Raw genomic sequence first — 17087 nt, 5'->3', positions numbered from 1 at the left:
CTGGCGTCCTGGAGCTGCCAGGCCCCTGTGCACTGCAATGGTGCCTGCCAAAGTTACTGCTGCCTGGCATGTGAAAGTGCCCTACCGCAAAGGAAGAAATAAGACTGTCATCCCTGGAAACATTCGGGAGAGGACTGCAGAGTACCTCCATGAAAGTTTCATTAAGATCTCTCAGGAGGATTCAAGGGACATCCCTGTGTACAGAAACAACCTGCTCCTCATGGTCTCTCTTCCCTAACTCTACAGGGAATGAAAAGCAGATAGCAGTGCTACAGCTCTTTGTTGTACTTCTAGTACAAGTCAATTAATGAAAAGTCGATAGCTGTGTCTTGTTAAATTGGGGGTGCCATCAGTACATCATTGTGATGGGAAATACATTTACACTTCCCCTGCGCTCGGCTCGCCCGTGCTCAACTGCAGGGACTGACTGTACTGCAGTGGAATCTCAAACAGGTCCTGACTCCTGTCATCCCGCATCTTCCTCCTCGTCCTTGCTGTTCATAGCAGGAGTCTGTGTCTCGGTCTCTGCCAAGTATGGCATGCAGCTCTTCTGTACCTTGACCATATGGGATGCTTACATCGGTGGGAGACCAATTTAAGTGTAGACACGCACAATTAGGTTGACACAAGGCGGCGTATGTCGACCTAACTTCATAGGATAGACCAGACCTATGTCTCATTGAAAGTCACTTCTGAAAATGGGACTTAGGGTGACGTTTTCAAAAGCAGCTCAGCGACTTAATAACCTAAGTCTCTTAAAATGAAATTTGGCAATACCTGTTGTTGGCAATGTTGTCTGTCTTTTAAAATGTTTCCTAGTTCCGTTTTTTCAATTTTTTGCAATCTAAAAATAGTGTGTGCATTTTCCTTCTTTGATTGTGATCCCAAAACAGTTTTTCTATTTTTACTGAAATCCTAAAATAAGTGATTTTTTTTCCTTGAGGGACTTTCCTTTAAAAATAGTTATATTTTGTTTTTAAAATGTATATGCACTTAAGTGAAATAACCAAGAATTTTTAAATGTTCACCTAAATTGCTTGAATGAAACCTGTACAAAATGGTTACTGTATGCATAGATGCAAAGTAAACTCTAAGAGCTTGTAAGTTATGCGTGTAATTTGGCTCAAGGAAGTATGTTTTGGGTGTGTATTTTCAGCCTACCTTTTGGAAAATTTAATTTAAAATAAGAAGCAAAGAATTTCAGAGTTAAACATCCTGTCACTCCAGCATTAGCTCGTCCTCTTGTACCTTAACAGTAATTGTGCTACAGAAGATCTCCTGGCAATACCTAGCCACCACATGGGAGGAGTTAACAAAGGAGGGCTGTAATACAATCTTTATACAGTTCTTTAGAATATATTTGCCTTTGAGACAGTGAGGTCTAACTCAATTAACTCCTAATTATTTTGATTTTGATTTTTATGTTCTTATTGTAGAGCGTCACCCCTGCAAAAATCCAGCAGTCTGGGCAATTTGAAGAAAGAGACATCAGAAGTGGTTGGTTTTGTTTTTTAGTCCTTTCTTTCCCCTTAATACTGAGGTCCAGATTGTCTACCCCAGTTCTGGCCCCCTGAGTGGTGCAAGAGGCTGGAATCTGGTTGGAGCCGGCTAGCTGAGAATTCCTGTGGTAGTGGGGGAGGTCTCTTGGGTGGCATAGAGTCAGTTCCTCTACCAGCTCTGCCTGCCTGCCCCAGATTAGGTTTGGAGCAGAGCATAGCTCTGATCATTCCATTTACAGCTAGCTATGACCCCATTTGTAACAAAATCCTGTGGATATTAGCGAAGAAGAAAATCTGTCCTTGAATATTTAGGGTCTATCCTCTTATTGTATGAAGTATTTACATAAGTAAATTTCCTGCACTCCAAAGCTGTGTCTTCATTAGGTAAAAAGGTGTATTCTTAATTCAAGTTACTAACGAGGTAAAATCCTAGTAAAGACAAGGCAGTTTGCCATTGTCATGTAAATTAGCAGGGCAAGTTGAAGACAAGGGGCCCCCAGCATCTCAGCAATAGAGATGGGTGAATGATAGAGATGGAGGAAACTGGAGGAGAGGGTGAATTTTGCTTAGGGTTAAAAACCTTTATCTGTCGTAACGAGAACCAAAACTAAACCGGGTCAGATCTGAGTCCCATTATATCCAAATCTGTAATAAGTAGCTCTAGTTCAGACTCACTGTTATTTGCAGAGCTATGGAAGGGTAAACCTGGAATTATACCCCATAAGATTTATTTTCACTGTGCTTAGAGAGAGATGCTTTTTTACCAGCACTAAATTCATTTAATTTTTGTAATTAAAACCAGTGTTGGTTGTGCAAAGCCATTAATAAATCAGGATCTAAAAGGACCATATTATGAAATCCAAAACCTAAACAGAAATGCATGTAAAGGGGGAAATAAAAAGTGACATTAATCTAGGGGAAGTATAGTTCTTATGTTCTTATGTGCCAATATCTATTTATGCCTGTGTCTGTATTTTCACTCTGTGCATCTGAAGAAGTGGCTTTTTTACCCACGAAAGCTTATACCCATATAAATGTTAGTCTTTAAGGTGCCACCGGACTCTTCATAGTTCTTAAGTGATTTCCTTTGAAAAATAGAAAAGGAAAGAAATCTCACTATTTTTAACTGAAATGAATTAAATAATGGGGTAACTAAGAATTTTAACACTTCTCAATCCTTCCCAAACAGGACAAAGAACCTGTACAGAAACCAGCAGAGGTAACTTTTGTGTGTGTCTTCGTGTGAAGCGATGCAAAGAGCAGAAGGTGTTTTAAATAGCGTAGTTTTATTCACATTGTGTCAGAATTTTTAAGGGAGAATAGCAGACCTGCAAGCAAGGTTGTGAAGTGTGATTCAGGGAATATATTCGGGTCTCCACCATCACTTTGTGTCAAGTTTTATATTCTCTCACTCTCTTCTTCTCACACATGGCTCTTCATTTTGACTTGCTGAGAATAAATAAAATCACCTATTAGTTATTTTTCCCCACCTTCTCTTTGGGCAAACATCTTCAAATCACTCTGTCTCCTAGTGGAGGTTCTCCCCTCACCTATACTCACTATGCCCCAAGGACACCCCTTATTGTGGTAGGCTGTCCTAGCTAAGCAGGACTCCAGGGGGCTTGCAGCCCAAACCATTGATGCTTCTCCTGAGCCAGCCAGAGGATTCCTTACAGAGCAGCACAAGCAGTTCCTGTTCCCACATGGCAGAGTGCGCGCTGCTGCTTCAGCATGCTCATCCCTTGTCAGCCCAGGATCGAGGGATTTAGAGTGTCTCCAGCCCTGCAACCCTGTGAGGTTACACGTTGTTCCACCACAAACGAACAAAGCTGCGTCTCGGATTTGTTGTTTAGCTTTGTAGCATTCGTAATTAACTTGTGTTTTTCTACCTTTAGAAACCTTCCAAGTTCACGTTGTTTTGGAGCAGAGTTGCTATTATCTTTTTACAGTGGTTGCCATTAAAAAGTAACCATTTATCAACCACTACCTAGTATGCAGCCACTATTTCCTATTCTAAGTAATTTCAGTGAATTACTGAAATTCTAAGTAATGGGGAAGAATCCTAGTATCTCAAATACCACTTTTATAGTCGTGACTGTGTTTTTCAGCAAAAGGAGAATTGTTGTGTTTACCTTGCCAATCAGAGACCATGAGAGGTTAAAAGTCATATGTTTAAAAACTCAGAATAAATAGAGATGTGCTTATTAATATTACAATTATCTTAGATTATCAAAACTGCCAGAATTTTACAAATCTAATTTATGTCTCCACCATTTATGCCATTTGCTTGCTGCTTTTTGTTTCTTTGAATTGGACAATGGAAATAGGCTGCTAGTCCAGTGATTTTCATACTGTGCTCTGCAAACCGCTGATGGTCCCTGGAGACTTTCTGGCAATCTGCAGAGAACTGGCCAGTCATGAGGTGCTTGTTCTTCCTCCATTTTTCCAGAAACTTTCAGTGGGAGATGAGGGAGCTCAGGACTTCACAGGATCACGCCCTATGTGAATGAGTGGTTAATTTATTATTTTAAAGTGCCACTTTTGCAAGATCTGAAACATTTAGTACAGAAATGCTATTGTTAAACAGGTAGTAAATATAATTGAGTCCCGAACACATTTTAACTGAAGATCTTGCTCATTTAATCTAGACTCAGTACATGCACACTATAATCTATTTTACAGTGCAAATGCTACCTTTTTTTGCAGATTACCTTTCAGAATTAACTGTGCACAATTAAAAGCTTTTTATGGTGCAGTAAGATTAAGTTCTGAAGTTTTGTTTTCCTGACTAATCAGACTAAAGCTTCCGTGGAGGTTAACAAGTGTGGAACCCTCCCTCCAAAATCCCCAAGCCATAGTGGTACCGGAGATGAGGACAGTTTTGGTACCCGGAAAGCCAGATCTTCATTTGGACGAGGCTTTTTCAAGATAAAAAATAACAAGAGGACAGCAAGTGCACCTAATTTGGGTAGGTAACACACTCCTGAAAGCATCTCCAGTGTATTCTGAACAAGAGTCTTTTATAATGATGAGGGTTTCTTTTTATACATCTTGTAGCTATCGTAAACGGGCAGGACCAGCCACAGTATAACCCAAAGGCTGAACTGGAGTAACTGATGGCTGTGCAAGAAAAGTGCTGTGCTATTGAATAGCAGGTCAATCCAACCCTTGCCTTGTCCTCTCTGCTCAGACCCTGCATAGCATACTGCACTTTTAAAGTAGCAAGTTCCTTACTGAAATGCTGCAGTTCATAAGTATTTTTCTCCTGCTCCAACCTCTGCTCAATACTGTGACCTTATCACAAGAGCAGTGTTGTTACCACAGTCCAATATTATACCTACAATAGCACCTCTACTACAGTTGTCTTCCATCTTTTTATTACAAGTGTCAGCAAAACGTGGGCATCTGACATGCATCCTCCCAGAATTTTAATTTTCCCCTGGGAGAGGAGCCGAGAAAAACCTCCATCCTTCAGAAGTTTAAATGGGATTACTGCCTCCTTGGTCAGAAGAAAAGACTTCCACTCTTGCCTACTTAATGGTCACTCCGATCCTATGCCCAAGGGAGTTAATTTACCCACAGCCTTGTTCTATATGGCCCATGTCTTCCTCTCCCATATATAATATGAAAATTGATAGGCCTACATGGAACAGATTTCAATGATTAGACCTGTTGTCTCGTCCCACTAAGATGTTTTTGTGCCCATTTCTTCATACGACATCTGCAGTGTAACAAAAATAGCAATTTTTAAATAATCCTTGTTAGCTGAAGGCAGTGGGGTATAGTGGTCACAGTAGAGGACTGGGAGATGGACCCTGGGTCCTGCTCCTAGCTCTGCTATGAATTTGCTTTGTAAATCTGAGAAAGTCACTTACATCGTCTGTGCTTCGGTGTATCCATCTGGAAAACCAGTCAATAATACTTGTCTCCCTCATAGGGGTATTGTGAGGTCCAGGCACAATGAATTGTTATGACACATGCAATCTTTTACTTTCTTGTGCTCAAATGCTGATTTGAAATCATCAGGATGTTGTTTTACCCTCATTAATATATAGCTTTGCTGTGTTACGTTTTGGTGAGGAAGGGATTAACAGTGTACTGGTAATCCTAATACGTGTGTGAATTCAGTGCTGTGTGTGGTGCATGTGTTTGTTTTACTTTTCTCCCCTTGTCTTGTATTTTGCCAGTGTAAATTTTGATGTGTGTTTTACCTTGTCATTCTGCGTATTCTCTCCCATTGTGCTGCGTGTGGTTATATGCATTGTTTGGATATCTGAAGATCGCAGTCGAAGTGCAAGTGCACCTACCTTAGGTATAGTAGTCCTGCATGTCTGCCTGTATCAGTGCTCTGCTGTGATTGCTGCTAACAGCTGGTTATGGCCATGAACTTTTAAAACTGAGCTAGAAACAAGATCTTTGTTGAAACACTAAAACGTACGTTCTGTTTAACACTGGCCCACTACTCAAAGTCTGCTGCATTGTTTCATGATAACCACTACTAATGAGACACGTTGCGGGTGGATTTACAAAGGTTAATGAACCTCCGAACACGAGGTTGCCCATCAAGGCAAAAAAGAAGGTAGAGAATGGGAGGTAATTGTAGAAGTGTATGTAAACTACAGAGGCCTGGCCACGCATTCCGCTCACTTTTATCATAATGACTTGGCGGTTATTCAGATCATCATCTCTTTGTGTTGTCATCCAACTCAGTGCTTCTGGAAGGTGCTAAGAGGTAATGCAACATGAGTTCTGGCAGTATTTGTAGGGCTTTAATTAAGGTAGCACTGAAGGGAGAGTTACACGATTCCTCTTTTCCAAATAACTAAAGGAAGAAATTAATGTAATAAACGTAAGAGAGAAAAACCACACGTAACAAATGCTAGTCTGGTAGTTCTGGCAGGTGCTCAGCTATGCTGGTGGATGAGGGCAGGATAGAACCGGAATGGAATGTGTTGTCTTTATGTACACCCATGTAACCCTAAATCAGTGATGGTAATTGAAAGCGAATATGGTCCTAAGACACAACAGAAATAGAGGCAGTCTCCTTATTTCCCATTAGTGTTCCAAATTTCCAAACATCACTTTCATAAAACAGCTATTCTGAAGGATTATTTCAGTGATGAAGGAGATACAGTGAGCGGCTAGTGCCCACAAACCTCTGCTTCTGATTCATTCAACCTCGTCCTGATATTTCCCACCAAGAATGCTGCTTAAATGTGTTTTTCCTAAGTTAGATTCCTTTCTAAAATACCGTACCTGTACAGTAACACTATCCTCCAGCACTGAACACCTCGTTCACCCATCAGTAGAGCTGAAGTGCTCCGAAAGCACATGTTAAAATATATGACATAGCTGCCTCTGTTCATGTTTGGCCATTAGAGAAGATATTGCTCAACTGGGACCTACTAACTGATCTTTTGCTAGGGCATTGAAACTTTGCCCAACTAAGGGGCACACTGGTGAGTTCCCAGGAGCCACAGGGCCACACCTAACTTGCATTAATTGGAGCAAATTGCAGCCACTTTGATCATTAACTTTGAGGTATTAAACTATAGGTCCCAACATATGTTCCATCTTGATCCAAATGACTGGCAGTTGCTTCGTGTTTTCTCTTGAAAGGCAATACGGAATTTTGTATTTTTTAAAACAAATGATGGTGCCTGTAGCTGTCCATCCGTATTAAAGATGATGAAGGTGGCCACAAACTGCTCTGTGGACTCCAAGGGCTACATTTTGGCTATGGCTGTTTCACTTTAACAGACTCCAGGCAGCAGATTTATATTCACTCTTCAATTTTGTTTTAAGCTTCCATTAGCGAATAACTGATGTAAACAAACTCCTCATCGTTTGTTTGCCCACAGCTGTATGGCACTTGCTGGCACATCTCTGCTTAAGTAGAATATTAGATTCTGCAATTTGTTTAATCATCTATTTAGCTCCTTTTCTGTTGTTTGTTTGTTTTTCATTTTATAATTTTGGTTGGCAAGAACATTCTTGAGCAGTCCCCAGGTTCACCTGAACTGGATATGAAGTAAGATTTCCAGCATGGATGGTAACATGTTGTTTCCCTGTGCAGTGGTGGGTATTAGATACATCCATCCTTTGACTCTTAAAGAAGAAGCAATGGCTTTTTAGTCAGGACACCACCCAAAGTTCAGGGTACTCATCTGTGAAGGAGCAAAATAGTCCACTATGTGCAGAAGCGTAAGGCCCTCTTTTCCCAATTGCATTTTTGAGTCAGAAGGAGATGGCTTTTGGTAGATCTTGCTAGATGGGGATCTAATCAGAAATTGCATTTTATTTTCAGGATCGCTGGTGTGAAAATGCTTTGTAGTGCTTAGGGCATCCTTCAGTACTACTTCCTGCTGTGCCACTGGATTCCTATGGGGCTTCCTTGTGCCTCGGTTTATCTGTCTGTAAAATGGGGGAAATAACATTTCCCTGACCGTTATCTACGGCCTTAATTTATTAGTAATTGATAAAGCGTCTTGCGGTCTTTTGATGCAAGGTACTTAATGAATGCAACATATTCATTGTTATTGGGTGCCACCAGTTTTCAAACACTAGACCGCTGAAAGGAACACATTTGATCTCCTTGGATCCCCCTGTTTTCTTAAAATCGATGGTTCACAGTAATTCCAGCATGAGTGGTTACAGACTTCAGTAATGTGCTCATAATGTGAAACACAGATGAAGTATTGCCAGGTGAAGTTCTACTGGGGTTTGTTTTGTAATAGCTGAAACAGAAAAGGGATCTGCAGATCACTTGGACCTAGCTGGTTTGCCCCCTCGACCGAAAGAAACCGATAGTGGGCAGATGTCTCCCTCTTCTCCAGACTCCAAGAAGAAAGCCAGAGGAATCAAGAAACTATTTGGAAGGTAAGTTTTAAATTAAATAATAATAATAATAAAAAGTGAACATCAGGTAGGGCTGGATCATTAGAGGGATTGCTAATGTGATACGTAACCTTTCATCTCTAGGTCACCAGAAGTGCAGCTTAGGCTGGAAATGACATAAAGTCATTACCATTTGCAGTCTGTTTGGTGGCCTAGGTGAAATGACTTAGTAGTCTCAATACAGTTCCTAGTAAATAGTTATTGCAAAGTCACTGCCATGCCTGGCATGTGTGTGTTGTTTTTTTGTTCTCTCTCTTAGTTCTTTGTCCTCAGCTTCTCATCCTTCTTCTCTCCCGTCTCCCCAACCTGGACTCTGCCAGTTTTTAAAATAGCCCTAATGGAGCTTAGTGCAGATGAAAAGGTGCAAAAATTATTGCAACTTATTTCAAGACTCCATAGTGTATTCCATGGTTTTGACAATAAAGGGATTTATTCCTGGTTATCATATGTTAAGGATATTAAACGTGCTTCTCCTCTTTTACTTAGGCTTAAAAGGAGCCAGTCTACCACATTTAACCCGGATGATATGTCTGAGGCAGAATTCAAAAGAGGAGGGACAAGAGCGACTGCAGGACCGAGACTGGGCTGGTCTCGAGACCTTGGACAGTCTAACAGGTAATAGGAGCTGCACTGAACCAGGACATGCCGTGCTTTTCCACTTCTATTTGCCCCTGCAGAAGGCTTTCGTTTTACTACTGTACTAAGAGGCATTGTGCTTTGCAAAAGCTAAGTTAGAGTAACATTAGCATTGCTAGCAAAAGGAAACGGACAAGCCCCGGCTCTCTGGGACGTTGTCCTCCTTAAGAGGATGGTGGGGAAATCAATGTACTAAGTTTGGCCCCCATACTGCAGTGATTCACATGGGTGGAATCCCGCACCTGAGTGCAGTCCCATTGACTGCAGTGGGGCTCTCAGGCGAATGGGCTCATGATCTGCCTCTATGGAGATACACTGAAGTGAATGGGGCTGTACATGGGTGCAGGTGTCGGTCCCCCATGTGGATTTCAGGCAGGATCAAGGCCTTGGTCATCGCATAAGCTGATAAATTTCCCTTCATTATAATGTAAGTCACTGGAGTATCTTTAGTTATCTTAAGTAAATAACATATTTCAGTCGCATTTTAAAGTTTTAAAGCCATCCTGGAACACACAGATTATGATGACGATGACTAATAACTGCCATTGTCCTGTCTATTATGGTAGTGCCTCAGACTCAACAACTGAGATCAGGGTCCCATTTCGCTAGGTACACACACAGAGCAATAGGCATACCTTTTCCCAAGTAGCTTACAGTCTAAATAATATAGGCACACATCTCTTCCTGTCCATTGTCTCAGCTCTGAAAAACACCTATGAATTTGTAATTAAAAAAAAATTTTTTTTCTTCTGCTTTAGTGACCTGGATATGCCATTTGCTAAATGGACAAAGGAGCAAGTTTGCAACTGGCTCCAGGGCCAGGGTTTAGGTTCATACATGAATCATGGCAAACACTGGATACTGTCTGGGCAGACTCTCTTGCAAGCTTCTCAGCAGGATCTGGAAAAGGTAAGAAATGTTAGGAAAATATTTATAGTTGGATAATTGTTAAGCATTGGTGTACATTTTGCATGTGTGTAAGTCAGGGCTATGAGATGCAGCAACTACAATCGAAAAGCCCAGCAAGTGAATCTTTAAAATACATTTGTCTTTAGTAATGCAAAAAAAAAAATTGTTTTGTCTAACTTTAATATGAATTTTAATGTTCTATAATGAGAGGTAATTAAATGTATAATTTAACTGCAGTAAATGTTGGCACATCAACTAACTCTTCCAGTCATTACATTTAAAAAATATATTCAAATAAGGGGATCCCTTGTTACAATACCACTGTCTTATGGTCCTGATTTTCCACTTCTTTGCACCTTATGCCTTTATTTACACCTCTGCAAGGTGAGTGTAAAAGGCTATTATTCTGATTTGGTTTTATGCCCCATCCACCTTGTATGGTTATGAATGACAGCACATGATGCAAAGCACTGGAGAATCAGGCCCTCAATTCATGTAACTTTTCGATTAAATTGTCCATGCCACAGTTTTTCAATTACATTCAGTTTGGGAAAGTTAATTCTTTTCCTGCTTTGGGTCCGCAGCATTCATCATCGTTTACTTCAGTCACAAGTCTGGATGTACTGAATGTGTAGCTTCTTTTACTGTTGTAAACAAATAAGGCATCCACTTTCTTAAGTAGTCCCTGGTTAGTTCAAAGCTGCTATTCAGAGCTGCTGTTGTACGATATAATGCAAAATCAGAAAACATTTTTTAAATTAAAAATAGGTGTGCCCATAATGGTCATTTCGCCTACCGATGCTCCAGTGTTTGCATTTGATATCAGGTATCAGTTAAAAAAAACAGAAAACTCTCTTTGAAGAGTTTCTGTGACAGCTGTACTTGTAATAGTATTGGGGAGGAATATCCTATCAGGCCACTTATTCCTTAACATTTATATAGCACGTCATGTTTTCAAAGTGCTTTATAGCTAATAACTAACTAAACCTTGCAACCTTACCTGCCGCACTCTGAGGTAGGTAGATAAACATATTATCCCTTAAAATATTATGCTGACTACCATCACAGTTTAGTGAGCAGGCTGTTTTTGCTGCACATAAGAATACTGGGGTTAACAATCACCAAAGGGATGAGGCGCCTAAATGCAGTAGGTATGTAAATAAGTGGCCTCATTTTCAGAAGTGCTGTGCAGTTGCAGTCCCATTGACATCCTAGGATGTGGGTGCTCAACAAATATCAAGCTGTGCTCAGGTAGGTGCTTCACTATGAATGTAGGTATCTACATTTAGGCACCTGACCAGATCTGACCTCTGATACATGTGCACAATACTTCTTAATTTCAACAGCAATTGCTGCGTGTGTCTAAGGGCAAAATTTGGCCTGTCGTATTGCAGGTTGTGTGTTAGTTTGTGGGTTTTGATTCTGTGTAAATCACATGTAATCCGTATGCTGCTGAGCTAGAAATTAAGTGCTTTGGTTTCTGTGTCTTCACAGGAACTTGGAATAAAGCATCCACTGCATCGGAAGAAACTTCAGCTTGCTCTTCAGGCACTGGGGTCAGAAGAAGAAAACAATCATGGAAAACTGGATTACAACTGGGTTACCAGTAAGATTTGTTGTACTTTAAAATAATAGCATCTGTGCATTCTAAAAGTGTCTACAGTGCACGCTACTGGAAGCAGCGTGTAGGGTGTGTAGCTGCACACAGCAGTGAACATCAGGCTGCATCCACACTGCACTTTGTAGGTAAACATAGCAGTATAAGGCTCTGTCAGGGGGGAGGCAGCTGGGAGCTGCTGGAGCCTTCCCCTGCTGCCAGAATCTTTCACTGTGGTGAAGAAAGGCTCGGTCCGCTCCCTGCGGTGAGGAGAGGCTCCAGCAGTGGGCAGCTGCCAGAGCCTCTCCGCACTGACAGAGTCTTTATCTGCTGCAGGAGCCTTTCCCTGAGGTGGGGAAAGGCTCTGGCAGTGGGACACTTCACCGATAACAGTAGCAGTATAAACAGGGGAGGCACTGCTTGGGCATGTAGAGAGCCGCATAGGGTACATACCCTCAGTGTTCTGATATCTTTGCTCACCTAAGCATTGTCTCACTGTCCACACGGCTGTTCATACCCATGCTAGGGGGACCTGCTGCATATGTACTCTACATGCCGCTGTAACGGGTGTGCAGTACAGGCGTACCCTAAGATAGGGGCGGGGGTTAAGGATCCTGGATAATTCAAGTTTCCATGAATAGCTGAGAATAATGGTAACATGGAGAGTGCTGACTAGATACATAACTCTCCTTAGGCTAAAGGTGTTTTGAGTTAGTAATATGTGTTTTTCTTAGGGTGGTTGGATGATATTGGACTTCCACAGTATAAGACTCAATTTGATGAAGGAAGGGTAGATGGTCGAATGCTCCATTACATGAGTGTTGTAAGTAAATGGCAGTTTATTTTCTGGCATATTTTGTGGTGTTGGTTTTGGTAGCTTTTGTTAGGGTTTTTTTTTAATGCAGAGTGACATGATTCTAGGTGGTAAATTGGAGCCTCACTAATCTAAAGAAACTTGCTTTTCCTGTTTATATATCATGGTGATTCCAGAAATATTACCAAATTAAACTTTATTTTACCATGCACTCAGAAAATGGAAATCAGTCGACTTTTTCCTTATTATTTATCGCTTTTGTAGTAACTACATAGAGAGTAAAATTCACCCATGGGAAGATCAGCGGAATGCCTGTGCATGACTTAGGCCCAATTCTGAGAGCTTAAGATGGGACTTAAATGGTGATACATCTTGTACTGGCCCTCTGTACATGGGTGAATTTTATCTAGAGTGAATAGATCTATTATATGGAAGATAACTATAGTTCACATAAATTAACAGCCTTAGAAGATTAACCTCATTTGCTTTTATAAAAAGAGAATGGAAAATCTATCTATAGATCTTAATAAAATAGTTCAACAGAAAAGCAGCTTCTTTTGTCTTGTGGGACTTTCTGCAGGTAATTTTAAAATTGTTGAATTTTCCAAAAACCTGTTCTGCAAATTTGCTGACTGATAGCAGAGTAGTGTTTTACCAGAGGTCAGCATGTCAGAAATTTCCCACCATTTGAAATGAGTTTTAAAATAAAATATTTATACAATAATATACTGTAATTGTCTGTGTGTCTCCTCCCACAATGTTGTGTGCCACTAACCTGTAAAGGAATGTCAGACATTGTCAAGTGTATTCAGTGGTATGCCGTCATCTAGTAGCCACATCTATATCCTTCAGAGGATATAAATCCCAATAATACTACCTATGTGACTGTTTCACAGGTTATCGCTAATATGGAACATTTTAAGGACCAAGTTTTCAAAGATAGTATTGTAAAGTATATTTGCGAAATATACCCACATATCTCCATTGTGCCTGAACATTTGAGAATTGTGTATAAATGCATATGTGAAAATGAGGTAACCCTATGCCTATTTAATTTGCACACAAAATTGCATGATTTTCAAATGCAAGTGCAGTACTTGTAGACACAATTGGTGTGTGTAAATTTTATAGTCATAGCATCCATCTACCTACTGAAAATTGGGCCTTTGTTCAAGTTCATATTAACTAATTCAAGTAGATGGACTCAATTCTTCTCTCTAAGAAGTTTAACATTAAATGTTCAATATATTGTTACTGTTCATTTGGGTGACTAGGGTAGGAAAATCAAAGCAAGTTCCTTTAAATAAGGATTTTTCTTTAAAGTTTATTCTAAATAATTAAGACTAAGTTTAATATAATTAGGTGGTATTTTTTAAATATGTCAGACCAACTTCTGACGTAGTTCCACCACCTTAAAATACCACGGGTGAAATAGGCCCAGAGCATTTTGTTTGAAGGCAGGTAAGACATAATGCAACTGAGAGGCAAGGTTCTGTTCTTTCCTCCAGATTTGAATGGAAACAGGATCATATACAACATGATCTTAAAAAAAAAAAAAAAAAAAGTCATGAAAGTGTTTTCTAATATCCTGTGCCATGAACATGCTAAATGTTACCATCTCATGCCAAGATACTGTTTGTACGTACTTTGTGCATTCTATACACTAGCACAGGGGAGAAGGCTAAGATCTTCCCATATTAACTTACTTACAGTGCAGCCACTGAGTTACTAAAGAATTCAACATGTTCTGTTTTGGACGTTGATAAATAATGGTGATTGTACATACAGCTGGGTTTGCTTTTTCAAATTCATATGAACCATTGCAGAGGAGAAAGACGTGCATGCAATGAAATTCACTCCTGTGCAGAGGTTCAGCACAATGTCTATGCCCCACATAAGCCCTTAAGTGCACTTAAGTCAAGTGGAAGTGAGCTATGGCTAGATTTACGGAGGTATTGAGGCATCTAAAGATGCAGAGAGGTATCTAGTGGGATTTTCAAAAGCAGTGAAGCAGGTTAGGCGCCTGATTCCCCATTGAAATCAATAAAGGCTTTGCACCCTTACTCATATATGTGCTTTTGTCAATCCCACTAGGCACCTATCTGCATCTTTAGGTGCCTAAATACCTTTAGAACTCTGGGCCAAAGTGAATTTGGGGGGAATTTTACAGTGTGAGTTAGCTGAGTGACTGAAGCCTTGTGACAAATTTTGAAAAAATATGCCAAGTACTCTGTTGCTTACATAGCATGTTCTTCTGAATTTGCTTCCCATTTTTGTGTGTTTGGGACATTAATTTAAAAATAGGGTACATGCTTTTAAGACCTGATTTGATTCTGCTATTTAAGCTTCTGTTGAAAGCATAGGGCCAGCAGTCCCATGGAAGGCTGTGGTCAATTCAGTGGTGACATAAACCGTGATATAAATTACTTAGGGGCTGAAAGCTGATTGTAAAGAATCTGCACCATTTGGCATTTAAAACCTGTGTAATTTACGTATAAAGAGAAAGGAGAGGTTTGTAGCAGGAATTGGACCTTCCTAACAGTTGCTTTTTCTGTGGCACTTCCCCCTTTAATTTTAGATCCATTACTATGTTTTTAGGCAAAATCCTAACCATGCTCAGGGACCTAATGGATTGTAATAACTGAGTTTACCCTAAATCATTAACTGGAAACAGAGATGTCTGCAAAGTCAAAATGAAACCATATGAAACTCACCTGGTTCAAACGCAAACAAATAATTCAAACTCAAAATTCAGATAACATTCATGATAAAATTCACTAAAGCTGGTAAAACACACGAGTGAACCTGAATTAACCTGACCAGATTTGGGGGTTTTATATTTTAAACCATGTAAATATCTTGGTTTTGTATGACTTTGACATGAAACCAAGTGAAGCTAAGCAATTTTAATTAAGTTTCATGTTGCTTTTTGGACTAGTTTGAACCTGAAAATCAAAGCAACATTTTTTTTCAGGGTCTAAGTAGGTTTTGTAGAAAACCCTACAGAGTGAAACTAAAGAAAATAAATGCATAAACCTCTGAGAAGTGAACTACTGGATTTTCCATGGAATTTTCTTCATATAGTTCCCTGAACATAAAGGTAGTTAGAATGGAAGTTAGAGCACAAGCTGAATTGTAGTATTAGTTTGATATAAATAGCACTAAAAGATGGGAATCCGGATTCCCTCTCACATAAGTGTGTCTAAATCCATTGCAGGCAGTAGAGTTGCATCTACTTACACCACCAATGAATCAAACGTTGTGATTTAGACTTTGAGACTTAAACTAAATAAGCATTGCTTCATGGCACAGTTCTGGCTGAATGTGCAGCTTTAGCTTAGACATCTCCTGATTTTGAGTTCTGAAGTGTGCAATAATGCAAAAATATTGCAACAATGTAGCTTTTGTATTTAATATTTCATAATATTTATATTTATATTTATTAATATTTATAATATAACCCGTCAGGTTGAAATGTGGCATGCGAATGTAAAGGTATCTTTTCCTGATGTGTGAAACTTCTGAGGTTAGATGCTGAAGTGAAAACAGTTTTGTAGAAAGGCCAAGTGTAATCTTTCACACTGAGTAGATTGCAAATGTGTAGGTAAATCTGGATCTGCAACTGAATAATAGCCACAAACATCTCTACACCTGAAAAATAAACAGGATTTAAAATTCTGGTTGTATCCCTGTGCACCAAATGATCCAGAAGGTGGATGTGTTCACTATGTACTTGGGCAAATGAAAATGTATCATTTCTTTGCTCTGGAAGTAGTAATAAAAAGTTTTATCTGTTCCCTCATTAGCTGTAGCTAGGTTTGAAAAAATACTGAATTTGAGATGATGTGAGGGGAATCTGCATAGAGTCAAAGCAACGTCAGTGCATGTAGTCTGCTGTTGTAGTTGCAGAGTGACATTAAGCCTTTAGTTTATTTGTCATTGCGATTAAAGTGTATATCAAAACCATAATGAAGAGCCAGCACAATCTCCTTCCAGCTGTGTCACTGATCACATGCAGGAAGGACTGTGTTATATTTGAAAGGATATGAGCTGCTGTCATTTTTTCCTTCACCTTTCTGATGAGATGCCCCCACAAAGGCATTTTACGAAGTGTGAATTCAGCGCTCATGTGAGAGGTGCCAAGCTGATAGTCCTGAAGAATGAGCTCTTCTGTTTCCTCACCAAATAGCGAGCATGTGCCTCAGTCCTGACCTGGAGGTGAGATGGTACCTCAGCCTCATCCCAGTTAGTCCTTTGTGTCTCTGTGAGACTGATAATAGGACGTCGCTTTTGATGGTAGTGTGAAAAGAGTCTCTCTGGGGCACTTCCCTGGTGGGGTTGGGCCCCTCACCATGCCCAATTTCCGCCACAGGGTTGGCCTAGTATAGGCTCCAGTCTCTTAGGGTACATCTACATGGCATAAAAACCCCAAAGCACATCTGCAGCTGGCCTAGGTCAGCTGACTTGGGCTGTGGGCTAAACACTGCTGCATAGACATTCGGGCTTGGGCTGGAGCTTGAGTTTTGGGACCCTCCACCCTTGCAGGGTCTCCTGAGCCTGAATGTCTACGCAGCCATTTCTCAGCCCCGCAAGTCCAAGTCAGCAGCTGACCCGGGCCAGCCACGGGTTGTTTATCCCCGAGTAGACATACCCATAGCTCTGGTAGTGGCCCTGCCCTTGTGGGTCTGTTTACTTTACTTCTGGCTGGGGGAAGACAAAAGTTCCGGTCAGCACA

General features: G+C 40.4%; 1 protein-coding gene across 8 annotated transcripts in view; it reads left to right on the top strand.

The window, feature by feature from the left end:
- Positions 1 to 17087, top strand: part of PPFIBP1 (PPFIA binding protein 1) — a 180262-nt gene that overhangs the window by 153134 nt on the left and 10041 nt on the right. For 5 of the 8 annotated variants that reach the window (XM_074937036.1, XM_074937052.1, XM_074937010.1 and 2 more), the window contains 9 exons: positions 1437 to 1497; positions 2689 to 2718; positions 4296 to 4467; positions 5779 to 5811; positions 8237 to 8378; positions 8883 to 9011; positions 9791 to 9941; positions 11436 to 11547; positions 12273 to 12361. In XM_074937036.1, the coding sequence (XP_074793137.1) occupies positions 1437 to 1497; positions 2689 to 2718; positions 4296 to 4467; positions 5779 to 5811; positions 8237 to 8378; positions 8883 to 9011; positions 9791 to 9941; positions 11436 to 11547; positions 12273 to 12361 (919 nt within the window). The remainder of the gene's footprint in view (positions 1 to 1436; positions 1498 to 2688; positions 2719 to 4295; positions 4468 to 5778; positions 5812 to 8236; positions 8379 to 8882; positions 9012 to 9790; positions 9942 to 11435; positions 11548 to 12272; positions 12362 to 17087) is intronic. The other 3 variants (XM_074937070.1, XM_074937061.1, XM_074937026.1) reach the window with 1 other exon arrangement.

Source organism: Natator depressus, chromosome 1, assembly GCF_965152275.1.
Source record: "Natator depressus isolate rNatDep1 chromosome 1, rNatDep2.hap1, whole genome shotgun sequence".
Classification (NCBI taxonomy): Eukaryota; Metazoa; Chordata; order Testudines; family Cheloniidae; genus Natator; species Natator depressus.
This window is presented reverse-complemented; position numbering and strand designations above follow the sequence as displayed.